The 16,566-nt window shown below is 37.1% G+C and overlaps 2 protein-coding genes across 3 annotated transcripts in view; both read left to right on the top strand.

Moving 5' to 3' along the window:
* The first annotated feature begins 1,483 nt into the window (after window positions 1–1,483).
* The window catches only part of LOC140139128 (uncharacterized), a 54,238-nt gene continuing 39,155 nt past the window's right edge, over window positions 1,484–16,566 (top strand). For both annotated transcript variants that reach the window (XM_072161185.1, XM_072161864.1), the window contains exons 1-6: window positions 1,484–1,671; window positions 8,122–8,342; window positions 8,987–9,051; window positions 9,675–9,787; window positions 10,335–10,403; window positions 13,444–13,584. In XM_072161185.1, the coding sequence (XP_072017286.1) occupies window positions 8,263–8,342; window positions 8,987–9,051; window positions 9,675–9,787; window positions 10,335–10,403; window positions 13,444–13,584 (468 nt within the window). In that variant the 5' untranslated portion in view covers window positions 1,484–1,671; window positions 8,122–8,262. The remainder of the gene's footprint in view (window positions 1,672–8,121; window positions 8,343–8,986; window positions 9,052–9,674; window positions 9,788–10,334; window positions 10,404–13,443; window positions 13,585–16,566) is intronic.
* LOC140155146 (uncharacterized) lies at window positions 2,480–3,109 on the top strand. The gene has a single exon (XM_072177873.1). The coding sequence runs from the start codon at window positions 2,480–2,482 to the stop codon at window positions 3,107–3,109; it is 630 nt and encodes a 209-aa protein (XP_072033974.1).

Raw genomic sequence — 16,566 nt, 5'->3', positions numbered from 1 at the left:
TCATCTCATCAAGTCGTCAACTCGTCATGTCCCTTCAGAGCTTCCGTAGAATACGTAGGCCTAGTGATGCATGCTGGGGGCCGTTCACAAACACTTGTTAGGGGGCCTGATGCAAAAAAAAAAAAAAGGGGGGTGACCCATAATTTTCATGTCAAAAAGGGGGACCTGAAATTTTTGAGGTCTGTAAAGGGGGGGCCCGAAAAATTTTCGTGATGAAATATTTTTGCATCAGGCCCCCCTAACAAGTGTTTGTGAACGGTCCCTTGAACTAGGCCTACATTTTATTTTTTGCTCTCTGATAATAATTATACAGGAGTGTTCATACATACTTGGGGGGGGGGTTGGAAAAGGTGGAACCTCGGACGTCAAAAATATTTTGATCCCCCTATGGTGGATTTTTTCGATCCCCCTTTTATGGTCTAAAAATTTTTGATCCCCCCTTCATGTCCTAAAAAGAAACCAAAAATATTAACAGTGGCATGGATTTTCACATTATTATGTCTTGATCATCCGACTTGATGAAGTGTGTGAAAATCCCGGTGAAAACATTGGATCCAAAACATAATAATGATAAAATTGTATGCTATACCCTAGGCTTTACGCCCAATATTTATTGTTTTAAAATAATTATTAGATTCGACTACGCCTCGTCCAATATTTTAAAACTCAGCTCGACCAATAAATATGGGCTCAATCGATCCAATTTTATCCAATTATTATGTTTTGATGGATCCAAGTTGTGATAATATTGGCCCGGGAATATTGGATCCAAAACATAATAATGATAAAATTGGATGCTTTACGCCCAATATTTATTGGTCTCGCTATGAGTTGTAGAATATTGGACTCGACTACGTATCGTCCAATATTTTAAAACTCATAGCTCGACCAATAAATATGGGCTCAACCGATCCAATTTTATATCATTTTTTAATATTATGTTTTGATGGATCCAAGTTGTGATAATCCAATATTTTAAAACTCATAGCTCGACCAATAAATATGGGCTCAACCGATCCAATTTTATATCAATCCCCGGGGTCACTCCCATTGTGGCCTGTACACCATCCGCGATAATCAACTTTTGAAAAGCACCCTAAACAAGGATTTAACCCTTGGCTAAAACAATACCCTAAACAGGGATTTTATTCCTTGCATCAAATTTCATACCCTAAATTTCATTTCCGCGTAGGCCTATTAGCAATTGCAATTTTGCTACCGTTTTTTCCAATATTTCATGTTTTTGACACCCTAAACGCGTTACGCGCGTATCGTGCATATCCACGAAAAACTACCCTTTTTACGCGTTTTCATTATCGCGGATGGTGTACAGGCCTCAATGGGAGTGACCCCCCGGGTATCAATCATATCTGTATAGAGCAGTTAGGTACCGGTATAACCGCATATTCGATTTTTCCTTTTAAAGGGAATTTTTACACATTGAATTTGCAGTGACCTTGCATGCTTGAATTCCCCGGTTGAATTCAGACTGGACGGGCTGTAAGCTTACGTCACGCGTCATGGTGTATAAACCTGCAGATGACTGTCTATGTATACACGGATAAATCTAGGTGACTGTTTGGTGCGTTAGATATCCACTGCTAATGTCCGGGGTCCACTACTGAAGCAGAGCTGTATTTTGCGAACTTTGATTGGATTCATTGCGATTTGGTAAGCTTAAGCATGTAACACAATGTGTAAGGCCGTGTAAAATTAATATTTTGGTTCTCGTCCCCTCCCTCCTCAATTTCTGGGATTTGTCAGATTTTTTTTTTTTTTTAGGTTTTTCATTTTTTTTAGACTTTTGAATGATTTATGAAATCTTCATACATATTTAAATAAGTTTATTAGAGAACAAGTAACCTGATAGTTACTTGTTCTTTGTAGTAACCTGATGAACCAATGCGAGTCGTAACAACATCTTTTACGCACTGCAACACGGTTTTAGGGACCGCAGGTCATGTGAGACTCAGCTTTTGGAATTTGTCCACGATATAGTTACCAACATGCATGAAGGTAATCAATCGGACGTCTGTGTACTAGATTTCGCAAAAGCCTTTGACAGAGTTGGTCACCGCCGCCTTGTGGAGAAGCTTAAATGGTATGGCGTTGATGGTTGTGTCAACAGTTGGATTGCCAGCTTTCTCAGAGATCGTACACAATCAGTCGTGGTCGAAGGTGTATCATCTAGCAGAGTGCCTGTTATCTCCGGAGTCCCCCAGGGGTCGGTCTTGGGACCGTGTCTATTTTTATACTACATCAATGACATTGCGGAGCAGCTAACATCAACAACTCGCCTCTTCGCTGACGACACAATGATTTATATGGCTGTCAAAAGTGACAAGGATGCCCAACTTCTGCAGGCAGATCTTGACAAGTTAACGGTTTGGGAAGACAAGTGGAAAATGCAGTTCCATCCAGACAAGTGTCAAGTTATCACCATCTCGCGAAGAAGAATCTTATTATGAACAACTTCACCATGCATGGTCATCAATTAGAACATGTCAACTACATCAAATACCTCGGTCTTACTGTATCTCATGATCTCCGCTGGGATAAGCATGTTGATCGTGTGGTGGCTAAGGCAAATAACACCCTGAACTTCCTTCGTCGCAATCTGAATGTCAATAACCCCAAAGTCAAAGCCCAAGCCTTCAAGTCGCTAGTCCGTCCTCTGCTAGAGTATAGTTGCTCTGTCTGGGACCCTCATACTGATCATCTCACCAAAAAACTTGAGATGGTCCAGCGACGTGCAGCAAGATTTACATTAAACAAATATCGTCGCACCGACAGCGTAACTGCAATGCTTAAAACTCTATCATGGCCTACTCTGGCAGAAAGAAGACGGAATGCAAGACTCTCAATGTTCTACAAAATTCATCACGACCATGTTGCTGTTGATCCCAGTCAGTTTGTCACATTCAAAAACCTCACCACACCAACACGCTCTGAAAACACACTCGCTTACCACATACCACACTCCCGTACTGATTATCACCGAACCAGCTTCTTTCCTCGCACTATCCGGGAGTGGAATCTTCTACCAGAAACAGTCATCAAAGCACCTTCACCAGCAGCATTTAAAGAAGCCCTAAACAAGTTAGACTAGTTAGCCCGCCGCACACACTCCGTGTCTGAGCCTTCATCAATGAAGTTGACGCTATTTCGGAAGAAGAAGAAGGCAAGCATCACTGATTTGCACTCCAGAATTGGAAATATTTCCAATGTTTCTATAGAGAATTTGTTGAAAAGTATGAAACGTGTGTGTTAGAGGACCTGCTGCTTGGATGGGATACCACAAGTGGATACAAGAAAGAAATTGGGTGATTCATCATTTACTTTGAATGGGCGGTCTGAGCCGGTCTCACACATATTTTATTTGAGGATAGCTGGATCAACCTCCTCTTTCTTACATCTTCTCTGGTCAAAAATAAGGGAAAACCAATATTTAATTAAATTGATCAATAAATCAATAACTACTTGCTTTGAGTTGCTGAAGTATGTAGTTGTAGCAGGGCCGTGACACTCATATTCAATCCCTGTAAGGCTGTATAAAAAATGAAGTCATTTCGCCGGCAGTTTGAGTGACAGTTGCTATGCCGGTTGCCAGTTGCTATGCATTTGAGTGCGCAGCCTAAAACTAGTTACGATTTGTGAACGGCTATGATGCGAAGTTACTGCTTTATTGTTCAAAAGGACTTATCCTGTATTTGATTGACAGTTGCTAGGGCATTTGAGTGCGCAAAATTTGATTGGTTAATTTAATTAGTCTCTAGAGTAGTTCCAGACTGGCTAGTCTATTTCGAGCTATTTTTCCAAGATGGCGCACATGGCGCCAATTATTAGGCCGAGTAAAAAAAAATACATGTTTCTCGTCCGCGCCCTCCTCCTTTTTTGAAGATTTTGCAAATGTCTTTTTATTTTGTAAACTTTCAGTAAATAACTTGTTGAAAAAAATGTTTCAGAAGTTGAAACTTATTTTATGGCTTTGTAAATGCATAATACATCATTTCAGAAGAGTTTTGTGATCACTAGAGGGGCCTACCTCTCAAAACAATAGAATAAAAGGGCCTCCTTCTTTTCTCAGATATCAATCTGTATGTCGAATACCCAAAATGTGGTGCCAATTTGCCAAATACATGTATTTAGCGTCGTTTTCCAATAAAAAATAGAAAATAAAAAGCCCCTCATCCTCCTAATTTTCAAAAACCCTGGATGAGAAACATATTTTTAATTTTTACTTGGCCTTATGTCCAGCTTATTTAGCCAGTCTCATCATGGGGTCATCGCAGAGAATATTTTCCTAGCATATTGATCTAACTCCTCAGCTATTTGGGTTTTCACAAAAAAATTATCATAGGAATGTTCAGGAAACGACCAATTGTTCGCTATTTTTTGCCATTTAATTTTTTTTTTTTTTTTTTAAACATGCATCACCTCTTCCACAGGTGATACACTCCTACACAGCGCATGCCATCACATGCATTGGGTGTGTGACTGACTTCATTAAATGCAAACGTGTGGTTTATCCTATAGTATATTATTACTTGAGAATCCTTGTTTCTAGTCCTTGCCCCTATAGTATGTCATATCTTACCTGTCACTAATGATGTGCTATAATTTTTGAGAAAAATGTAAAAATAGGCACAAAATTTAACACAAGTGACCTACAGACCATACGGATATGTTCCCCTGGAAAGACTCCCCTTTTTGGATTTCGCAGCTCTGAATGACCCCCTACATTTGACCCTTCATTTTGATAATTTCAGTTCTAAAAAGACCCCGAAATTGCTCATTCCTGGTATTTCTGTTTTTTCAACCAGAAAGCCAAGAAAGACTCTTGATAAATTGACTATAACGTTCGCAGACAGGTCCAAAAGTCCCCATTTTACTTGTTCACAGAGCTCCAAAAGACCCCTTAGTAATAGTACTCCGTCAGCTCCCAAAGCAAAGACCCACCCCTCAAAATTCTAGGGGAACATACCTATCAAAATATTTTTAATTGGCCCCCACTGGCATCAGTATCGCCCAATCCAATGACGTAGAAAATAGATCGCTGAGCTCGAGCTGGTACGTTGCCGTTTCATTGACAATCACACACTGAGCAACCCGTTACGAAATAAAGGGATGACAAAATCGGCATCAAACACCACAAAAATTTTAACTGAATTTACTCTAGTCTAGCATGTATAAATTTAATAAAATTAAATAAATTACATGTTTTAACACCTTCAACTTTGCTGTGTACCATTGTTTTATCAAAAAATTGCTGAATAATAAAAGTCAAGCACGCTCTTAAATCTAGTTCATTCGTCCCGTTGATAAATTAAATACCACAACGGTGAATGAAGCCAATTTGTTCTTTAAAACTTTGTGTGTACACAAAAGATTTGTACTGCTTTTAGTTTTAGAACGGTGTGTTATTTCATAGCGGGCAATTCAGGGTGTGATTTATAATGAACTGGCAAAAAGCAATCTTAAGCAGACGACTCATCTTTTTTGGGAGCAGGGCACTCTATCCATTTCTACCTCGATGGTATCACCAATTCACATACATACTCCATAATCAGTCCCAGAACAAACTATTCATTTACTGACATGATCGTGTTCTGGGTCTGAACTGTTTCCATTAAAATCTTGATTCTTTGTCTTTTGTCTACCTGTTTGTTTGTAAACAGACAAGGATGTCATTCCTCGCCGAATAGGAAAGTAACAGTGTTAGTACGTCACTGGCATCACATGATCATTGTTTCATCATGTTTGTCATGGTCATTCTCTGGATTGGGGTTGTTCCTTCAATTGTACTTACCCATTTCTCATGTCTGTCAAAGGGACACCCTATGATCAGCTCAGTAATGGCCGAGAAATTTTATATGTTTTTTCTGCACTATAATTGAAGTCCTAATTTATGCCCATGTAAATTCACAAAAGCGCACATTGTATCGGACCGTCATGCAATACGCAAAGTGCAGTTCGTGTAGGTGCTGTCATGAGTCCCGCCTATTACGAGCTGATCATTCAGAGTATATAGTGAAATGCTAGGGGTATGAACATTTGGACAGTATTTATTGTGGGACATTAGAGCACATCGGACATATCGAATTGCTGAATACGAAGAATGTCCTTCTGATATCAAATAATTTTTATTTTTTGAAATTTGCAATGTAATACACATTTTATGGCAAATGATTGAAAATTGATATTTTTGATATTTAACAGTACTCGAAGTAAACTTTATAAATCTGATAATTTATACTTAAATTGTATGTAGGTGGGATGAAAATCCGACGATCAATTGAAAATTTTGACCTTCGTATTGAAGATATATGGCTTTTTTACCAAAACAACAAAAAAAAAATTAGGTCTTTTTGGGAAAAATATCCATATCTTCAATATGAAAGGTCAAATTTTCAATTGATCGTCGGCTTTTCCTCCCAGCTACATACACTTTAAGAATATATCATTAGATTTATAAAATTTACTTTGAGGACTGTTAAAAATATCAAAAATATGAAAAATATCAAATTTTAATGATTTATCATAAAATTTGTATTATATCGTGAATTTCAAAAAATTATTTGATATCAGAAAGACATGCTTCGTATTCAGAATGCAATTCGATACGTCTGATGTGCTCTCATGTCCCACAAAAAATACTGTTGAAATGCACAAAACGCTCATTCCAGTTCCCTTAACCCTGGAATTATAGATGGAAACTTTCGGGCCTCACAACTGCTAAATTAAACTGTGGTCTAAAGGAAATTATAAAAGTAGTATGCATGTTTAGAATGGTAATGACTTGATGATTTTTTAATGATGAATTCATCTGTGAGATCAAATTTGGGCCATTTTTGGAGAAAATCTCAAAAAAATGTTTCTTTTTTGTCCCAAATTTTTTCATGCAACGTAACAAAAAAATTGTTTGCCAAAAAGATTTTTCATTATTTTTTAAAACTTACTCAGATAAATATCTAGGATCCATTTTTTTTTATTTCTGAATTTTGACCAACTTTACCAAAAATGATCAAAAAATGCTAAATTTTCAAAAAAATAGTAATTAAAAAAGCCTGATTTTCGCCCAAATTTCAAATATTCCTGGTGAAGTTGATCAAACTTCACAATAATAAAAAACCTGTTCCTAGATATTTTGATCTAGTTTTTAAAAATTTTTGTCTCAAGAATTTTTTTGTTACGTAGAACAAAAAAATTGTGGGCCAAAAATAACCCTGTTTTTTTATAATTTTCTCCAAAACTGAGCACCAGGGCTCATAATTATTGCACAGCCCCTCGGGGCACAGCACTACCATTAGCAGGATCATGGATGTTTGCTAGTGCGTTAAAATCCTGAACAATAATCAAGTTCCAGAACCCATTAATATTGCATTAATTACAATGGGCAAACGGAATAGGGTGTGAGTGGGATATGCAAGCATTTCAGCCGATCATTTCAGCAGTGCATGGCTCAATAAATTACCCCCAGTTTAAAAATCAGCAAAAAATATCACCATTGTGGGTATTGCACCCATCTGTGGAAAAAGAAAAAGTAACCACTACTGCATACACTATGGACCACAGTGGCCTCATCCAAATGGCATAGTTCAGTAACCTCAATTAAACAATCAAAAGTGCTCAATATGACCTCAAGCGGCAGAGTATGAGTTTCTGTACTCAAATTTTTTTTAAAGGTCATTCAATGAATGTACAAATGTATTGGGGTTAAAGAACGCTGCCCTGATAGATGAGCATGTTGTGGATCCTAGTGATAATTTTTCGAAAATTGGTCTACCCCGACAAATTGTGCCTCGATCCACATATTATATATATCTGCATGCAGAATTGATCCATGATTATTACCGTACTGACGCGAGTATAGTCCCACCCCGTTTTGGTTGAACATTTGTCAAAATTGGGGAGTGGGACTATACTCAATTTCAAAAAAAAAAAAAAAAAATTGTGTTTTGAATAAATTTGTACTCATGTCATACTCTATTAATTAATGATTTCAAAATGCATTGAATTTGTATGCATTTTTTTTAATTTCTGAAAATTTGGGGTGGGACTTTACTCGAAGGTGGGACTATACTCGCGTCAGTACGGTATATTATTTTCTTTTATCATCAGGTATAAATTTGACAGGTCATAATTTATAGTGAATGGTCCCAAGGCTGCAAACCAATCAGCAACAACAGAGCAGCAACAAAAGCAGTGTATATGATTAATCCAGTCAGACCTGTGAATTAGCAGCATACATAGTGTAGTATAATGGATCCAAACAGAATATTGACAGGACCGTATACTCTGAAGCCACTTAAACAGCTGAATACTTCAAAATGCTCAAAAGAGTAAGTATAATTATGATGTACTCATGGCTACCTAAAATTACTACTCCTCTTTCAAGGTGTAAAAGTGTAAAAAATTAAAATTGTTTATAAGTGAAGGATAAAAGTTGTTCAAATTGTCATTTGGTATTTTTGGTATGAAAAACGAAGAAAACAGCAGTATGGACGAAGTTGAAGCCCCCATTCAAATGCATTTAGCTAATATACTGTCAGCATATAAATTACAGATTCATGTAAATGCCTTATTTTGTCTTAAATACATGCCTTTCGGTTGAACCACTAGCATGAAAATGACAAAGGTGCCAAAATCTGAATTTTGATCATTTTTACGATCGTCCGGAGGAGCAAATCACTGCACGGGCCTTAAGCAAAAAAATGGTTATATTCATGAAACAAATTTGTTAATGGCGGTAATGAATGACAATAATTTTGGACTATCTGTTTTACAGTCATTGTATGAAAGTGTCAAGGTTTGTATTGGGCCTCAAGTACGGCCAAATCTGATTACCCCTCTAAACTAAAATATGATGACATTGACATGCATGTTATTTGCCCACCTGTTTCCCTTGCAAGACGGACAGATAATAATATTATTACTTGAGACTGATGTCAAATAATAAACATTATGTACAATTTTTTTCCCCCAGAGAAATACTGGACTATTTTGAAAATGCGTACAGCTTGAATGAAAGCCTGTTCACTATACTATCATGTAAGTAGCAATTTCAAATCAAACTGTATACTGCATTTGAACATATACTTGGACAGATACTCGGCGCAAATGACAACGGGGTTGTGCGGCAAACATGGATCACATTTTCGGACATTTGGTTTTTCACCGATCCTCTACAAAGTTGTTATCTTAAAAAAACATGAACTGCCCTCTCTGTTAGTATTTATTTCAGTGGTTTTCCTGAACCATGACAGCTCTCCATATCCTCCTGTCCTGCACGGTAGTTCCCAGGTCAGATGCTTCTAGTCCAGTGTCCTGCTTGAACACATCTACATGTAAGGGACATTCCACCCTCTCTGTGCTGCACTAAATAGGCGTATCATCTTCCAAATTGAGCCCAAGTTTAACTCTCTCCACGCGGGTGTCGACTTCAGATGACAAGTTTCATTTTTGTTAAATTCAAAAATTTCAGAATTGTGAATTTTTATGACCATATTTGGAAGTGGAATGAGTACAAACAAGCCTAGTATTGGTTTAGTGGTTTTTGAGATAGCTCTTGATATTTTGAGAAAATATTTCAAAACTTGGACTTTTTATGTTGAAGCCTACATTGTATGGCTAGCATCAGGACATTAATTCTTATTTGTCTTTTCTTGTGGCAGGTGAGGAAGCATTTTATAAATGCCCAGACCGGTTAAGGTTACCTCTCATCTTTTACTATGGCCATACAGCTGTGGTGTACCTCAACAAAGTCACATTGGCTGGTCTACTACAGGTAATTATATAGCAGGGTCTCTCAACAAGCAAGATATCTTACCTTTCCCATAGCATAGTACATAGAACAGGGAATAAAATACGAAAGAGAGAAAAAATATACTTCAGGTGGTGGGGGTTAACACTTTACACATTTTTGTTCACAATATCTAAACAAAATCTATTTTGGGCATTAAATTTGACTAGTAATGACAAAGATATGAGCTTTTTTCTGACACAAATCTCAGTTTTGAAAAAGAAAAATGAGGGATGAGACTGTTGATCTGGTCATACACCTTTAAAGGCAATTACAACATTTAGGAGCGATCATTATTTATGCCGGGGGGAATGCAAAATTATTTTGTGAGCAAGAGGGGAATCAAATTTTTTTTTTTACTGGGAAATAGGGGAATGTAAAATTTCATAAATAAGGGAAGGAACATGGAATTTTTTAATGGAATCGAGGGGGAACCTGGAATTTTTATTGGAAAAAAAATGTGAAATCGCCCATTCCTTCCCGATGTAAATAGTGACCGGCCCTAAAATAGTTTCTGTGTGTTTTTTTACAGGAAAGAGTGAATTTTGAATTTGAAACCATGTTTGAGACTGGTGTGGATGAGATGAATTGGGATGATACGGTAAGTCAATCAATGCATAAGTTGGCTAGTGGCGGTTTCTACCGACCGGCATATACTTTGATCAGCTCGTAATCGGTGGGCCTTATAACATCACGGATTAATTTCAAAATATTTAATCTTGAGAATTGTCTTGTGACATCTCGCCAGAAGCATCACAAATTATTAATTCATAGGCTACTGTCTTTAACACACAAAATATGGACCAGACAGGTCAACTAATAGCACTCTTGACGTGGGTTTACTTTTCGGCGCAGTGGTAAAAGCCTAACATTTCCCGCCTATTACAAGCTGATCAAACTATAGTGATAACCCTATTTCCTAGACTGATTTTATTTTCTAAATAAATGAAGTTAATGAATTTTTGTGAAACTAATGTAGGTTTATAAATACTAGCTGTCATACATGTACCTCCATTTGCAGTATAATTTATTTTCATAAAGTGTACATGTGTGTGTTTCAGTGTATGTGAAATTGCTCATAGATGGACACCAGAGGTTGATTTAAGAACTTCCCATAATGCATTGCTAACACAAGGAATTCAATTGAAACTTCAGCTAGCAAATCCCATTGAATCTGATTGAGGGGAGCGTGGCTGAGCGGTTATGGCGTTGGACTGTGAATTCAAGGGTCATAGGTTCGAATCCGAGGTCCGCCTGAGCTCGGCTGGCTCTTTGTGTCCTTGAGCTAGGCACTTCACTACTTGCTTAGTGCTTCGGAGGGCACTTGAAGCCGTCGGTCCTGTGTACATGTATATCTGACATTTATGCAGTGTGCACGTTAAAGAACGTCACAGGCTATTCGAAAAGAGCAGGGGATCATCCCGGTACTGTTGACTGTACTTAAAAAATACACTACTCTAGGTTCCAGAGTACAAATAAGTACAGCTTGTCTGTACGCAGTGCGCTAATACTCATACATATGAGGCCAGCACTAATAAGGAAGAAGACATAATGTTGTTGTGATCTGAGACTGACTGTCATAGTGTATATGTGACCAGCTCCAACAAAACCCGGAACAAGTCGCCAGACATGTTTTAAAGTTATAGGCCTTTAAAGATGGCATTCCCATAACAAAAAATTTAATTTTGGAATTCTTAATTTTATGGTATTTGACTGTGGGACTAAGTGGACTTTCAAATCTTTGAAAGTGCTTATTAAAAAGAGGTTTATATGTAATCAATAATTAAAACAGTTGAACTATGATAATCCCTATTCAATCCTGTATAAGGCAGGAAACTAATTGGCCCATTACTCAGAATAGCAATTTGGCAAAAATATCAAGCTATCATTTGCAAAATTATCTTGAAAAGTATTGATGCTATTTGTATAATTTGGGTATCATTTTAAAGCTTACTGTCTATAGTGCTACATTTTTATTCAAATTATGAAACGTCAAAAATGTGACTTATTCTTGGTTTTGTCAGAGCGCGTCACATATGACAACAAAAGAGCTGTATTTATTAAGGATACTATCTATGGACACACTATCTATGGATCAGATTTTTTTCATTGACTGATGTTTGCATGCATAGTGAAATTACAGTTTAAGTGACTGGAAAATTTCAACCACAGAAACATGCAGTGTACAGGTGACATTTGATTGTCTGACTCACTGCATTGAGCTGCATACATAGTGTACCCAGCATGCCCAGTGGGTGCTAGGAAGTGCTTGAATCATCCTCTAGCTAGATATTATGCATCATTGGACAATGGCTGTGTTAGTGATAATACCATCTGCTTCAAAATTACTTTGATCGAAATATATTAATGAAGGAAGTAGCTTAGGCATTGTTGATACATCTCAACCAGTCAGACCAGGTCAGGTTAGTGCTGCTTCTTGCAGCTGAATGCAGCTACATATTTATCAACACTTGTCATTTTCTTCCTTTTTGATCAAGGGTAATTAGTAACATGTTGGCAATTTTCAATTAGAAGTTTTTACATCATTTTCTGGCAGTTTATGAATGCTACATTTTGATGCAAACCCCATCAAAATCGGACACCTGGTTACCGAGTTATGAGCATTTTATCAATGGCTAAAAACAATATAAAACAAAACAATTTGATCACTGTTTTTGCCAATGTCTCAAAAACAATATTAGCAACATCCGACTCATTCCCCTTGATCTTGTCACATATGATAAAAAACCCAATGACAATTTGAATGATCTGCTCTTCACTTTTAAGCCATTCCTATATATATTCTTTACTCCTTTATTCCTGATAATGTTTTGAATGCCCACAGCAATTTATTTTTAGCTCAAGTTCCAATATTTACAAAAGTACAAACATTACCAATTCTAGTTGAAATCCATACCCCCTATGAAAAACATGACCTTAATCTTCCCCACAGGGTGTGTGAATTTCAAATGAGATTACCTGAATGGGAGACTCCATTTGAAGGTGATGTCTTTCATAGGGTGTGTGTGAATAGGAATAGCCTATTTCATATGTGCATACACACACTCATTATAATTCATGCCTAGTTGGCCTTGAATAGAAAGAATAAATGGTGTGGTTGACCTTGGTGTTAAATTAAGTCAAGCAATTCATATCCCGAATAATTACTGTAAAACAACTTAATTTCGCTAGCAGTTTAATTTAGCTAATTTCAATGGGGCCTTTAATCGCTAAATTAAATTGCCGCAAAGTAGTTCATTTATAATGGTTCTACATAGCAAGAGGATGCAAATTCGTGAAATTAATTGCCACAAAAACAAGACTTTTTGCCAATTCGCCAAATTAAGTTGCAGTGAAATTAAAGTGTTTTACAGTATGCCAAGCCTCAATGCACTTTATGATTATTAAAAATAATGTATTACTTACACTGGCAAAATTTCATATTAGGGAATAAAAAAATCCTGTTTTTTGGATGGACCATTCAAGCATGGCATTCAAGTAGGGTCGGTTGGTCCGGCTTTAAAAAAATTAATATAATATTATATTTATGTTTTCTTGATATTTTCTGTGAAAAGTACAGTTTTGAAAATAAAAATAAATTTATTTTGTTTAAATATCTTTTATTTGTTTTGTTTTTGCAGGAAAATTACCGCATGGGTGGAAGTTACAAGTGGCCTTCAGTGAATGAGGTCGCTGAATTCAGGGGTAAAGTACGAAAGTTGATCCGGCAAGTTATACTGGACACGCCATTGGAGCTTCCTGTCACACAAGAAAGCCCCTGGGTATGTTTACTCCATGCGGGTGTCATCTGCAGATTACAAGTTTTAAATTTCCTTTAAAAATTCACAAATTTCAGAATTGTATATTTTCATGACCATATTTATTATCAGCATGAACAATACATTAAAGTGAGTACAAACAAAGCCTAGTATTATATCAGTGGTTCTTAAATTGCTCTAAATTTTTAAAAAATTCTCAAACTTGGACTTTTTGGCTCCAAGCTTGCTTGACGAGCCATCGTGATTGCGCTAAGTGGACGGTGTATTTTGCTTAATTTTTCGGCCACTTCCGATGGTGCTTTTTTATGCTAAGGTAATTTCTGTGTGCGATATGTGCTTTTAAAATTGAGTTCTAACTTTCTAAAAGTTATTTTTCAATCGATTGCACTCCATATTGGGTTGAAATGAGGTGGGAAAAGTAGTTATTTTATGAAAGAAAAGTCCGAAATCGTCATGAGAAACGAGCAATTTCAATCGCTTTGCTTGGTTCCCTGTGTGTGCTAGAGATTATTTTGGTCTGTATAATTTAAGTTGTGAGAAGATAACGGAAATAGACGGATTGCACTATTTTTCTTTGGCAAGTCAAGTGCACCTGCTATCTGAACACGGACCGAAAAGTCATGCAAGCTGTTCGTATTTCGTCACGCTCTTTGTAGATTTAATTGTTAGAATATAGTTAAAAACAGTAAATTAAACCATATTGTCTACATGATTCTGAGGAAAAATTATATTTTCAATGGGATTTACCCCTCTTCGCAAAATTGAAAATTTTTCGTATTTTTCTATAGCAAAAACAGTCTAAATAAATGATGTTCCACTTTGCCCAACAATTTTATACTTCAGAATATCAAAGATTAATATGTTTTCTCCTGAAAAACAACATAGTTTTTAGGCCAGGACTTCTTAAGAAATTCAAGACCACGGTTTATTTGACGACTGTGCCGACCAATCTCGCCATTTTTGACTGTTTATTTTGGTTTCACCACACAGGTCATGACCTTGGGGCGTATTGATTGATCATGTTGATTCTGATTGGACGGTCCCAAGGTCATCACAGTTATGAATGAATAATGCATAAGGGGGGGGCCGACATAGAAAAGTTGAAATAAAATGTACATAATTATTGAATTAAAATGTGACTGAAATTAGTGGTTTCAGAAATCATTGATCATGTTGATTGAAAGTTGCCAAGTTTAATGTTTTGCTCTAGGCTGTGCAATATTAATCATGAGCTAAGTTTTTGAGAGAAATCAAAAGGAATGTCAAGCAATCAATGACAGCCGGGGGTCACTTTAAAAAAATATTCCCCAATCAGAAAAAAGTTACAAAAAAAAAATTATAATAATTTGACCCGATTGCTTCCGGAAATTAGTAACAACTGTCGTATGGGGTGGGTACAGTCAACATTTGGAGTCAATTTTTGGAAGGTCATTTCGGGGTCATCTGAGGTCAAATTAGTAAAACTGTCGTATGGGCATGAAACCTGGTGGGAACAGTTAGAGCCAAATTTTGGGAAGGTCACTTCGGGGTCACCATGGGTCATTTGAGGTCAAATTAGTAAAAACTGTCGTATGGGCATGAAACTTAGTGGGTGCAGTCAACATTTAAAGCCAAATTTTGGGAAGGTCATTTCGGGGTCACCAGGGGTCATTTGAGGTCAAATTAGTAAAAAATGTCGTATGGGCATGAAACTTGGTGGGTACAGTCAACATTTAGAGCCAAATTTGGGGAAGGTCATTTTGGGGTCACCAAGGGTCATCTGAGGTCAAATTAGTAGAAACTGTCAAAAGGGCATGAAACTTAGTGGATACAATCAACATTTGGACTCAAAATTTTTGAAAGCCATTTCAGGGTCACCAGGGGTCACCTGAGGTCAAATTGAAACTTTGTGGATACAGTCAACATTTATAGCCAAATTTTGGGAAGGTCATTTTGGGGTCATCTGAGGTCAAATTAGTAAAAACTGTCGTATGGGCATGAAACATGGTGATACCGTCAACATTTGGATTCAAATTTTTGGAAGGTCATTTTGGGGTCACCAGGGTCATTTGAGGTCAAATTAATAACAACTGTCGGATGGGCATGAAACTTGGTGGGTACAGTCAACATTTGGAGTCAAATTTTTGGAAGGTCATTTTGTGGTCACTAGGGGTCATTTGAGGTCAAATTAGTAAAAACTGTCGGATGAGCATTAAACTTCGTGGGTACAGTCAACATTTGGAGTTAAATTTTGGGAAGGTCATTTCAGGGTCACCTGAGGTTATCCAGGGGTCATTTAAAGTCAAATTAGTAAAAACTGTTATATGGGCATGAAACATGGTAGGTACAGTCAACATTTAGAGCCAAATGTTTGGAAGGTCATTCCAGGGTCACCATGGGTCATCTGAGGTCAATTTAGTAACAGCTGTCATATGGGTGTGAAACTGTGAGTACAGTCAACATGAAAATTTGTCAACATTTGGAGTCAAATTTTTGGAAGGTCATTTCGGGTCACCAGGGGTCATCTGAGGTCAAATTAGTAAAAACATTTGGACGGGCATGAAACTTGGTGGATGCAGTCAACATTTGCAGTCACATTTTGGAAGGTCATTTTGGGGTCACCAGGGGTTATCTGAGGTCAAATGAGTAAAAACTGTTGGATAGGCATGAAACCTGGTGGGTACAGTCACTATTTAGAGCCAAAGTTTTGGAAGGCCATTTCAGGGTCACCTGGGGTCAACTAAGATCAAATTAGTATAAAGTGTCGTATAGGTATTAAACTTGGTGGGTACAGTCACTAATTAATTATAGCCAAAACCTTATTCAGACAACATTATTCTTGACATTGGCTTATGTATTTTGATACATTTTGATCAGTTTCGGTCCATTTTGACCCATTTCTATCCAATTCCACCAGATTCGATTCATGTCGCTAAATAGTAATTCCCTAAATTGATTGATGTATTCTTGTATGCTCTTCAAATGAGATAGCTACCAACCAACCAG

Source organism: Amphiura filiformis, chromosome 1 (genome assembly GCF_039555335.1).
Source record: "Amphiura filiformis chromosome 1, Afil_fr2py, whole genome shotgun sequence".
Lineage (NCBI taxonomy): Eukaryota > Metazoa > Echinodermata > Ophiuroidea > Amphilepidida > Amphiuridae > Amphiura > Amphiura filiformis.
Note: the sequence above shows the minus strand (reverse complement) of the source record. Positions and strands in the feature narration are given on the sequence as shown.

Bases quoted from the DNA above. Each gene is read 5' to 3' on its own strand.
- LOC140155146 (XM_072177873.1), top strand. From the start codon at position 2,480: ATGCATGGTCATCAATTAGAACATGTCAACTACATCAAATACCTCGGT.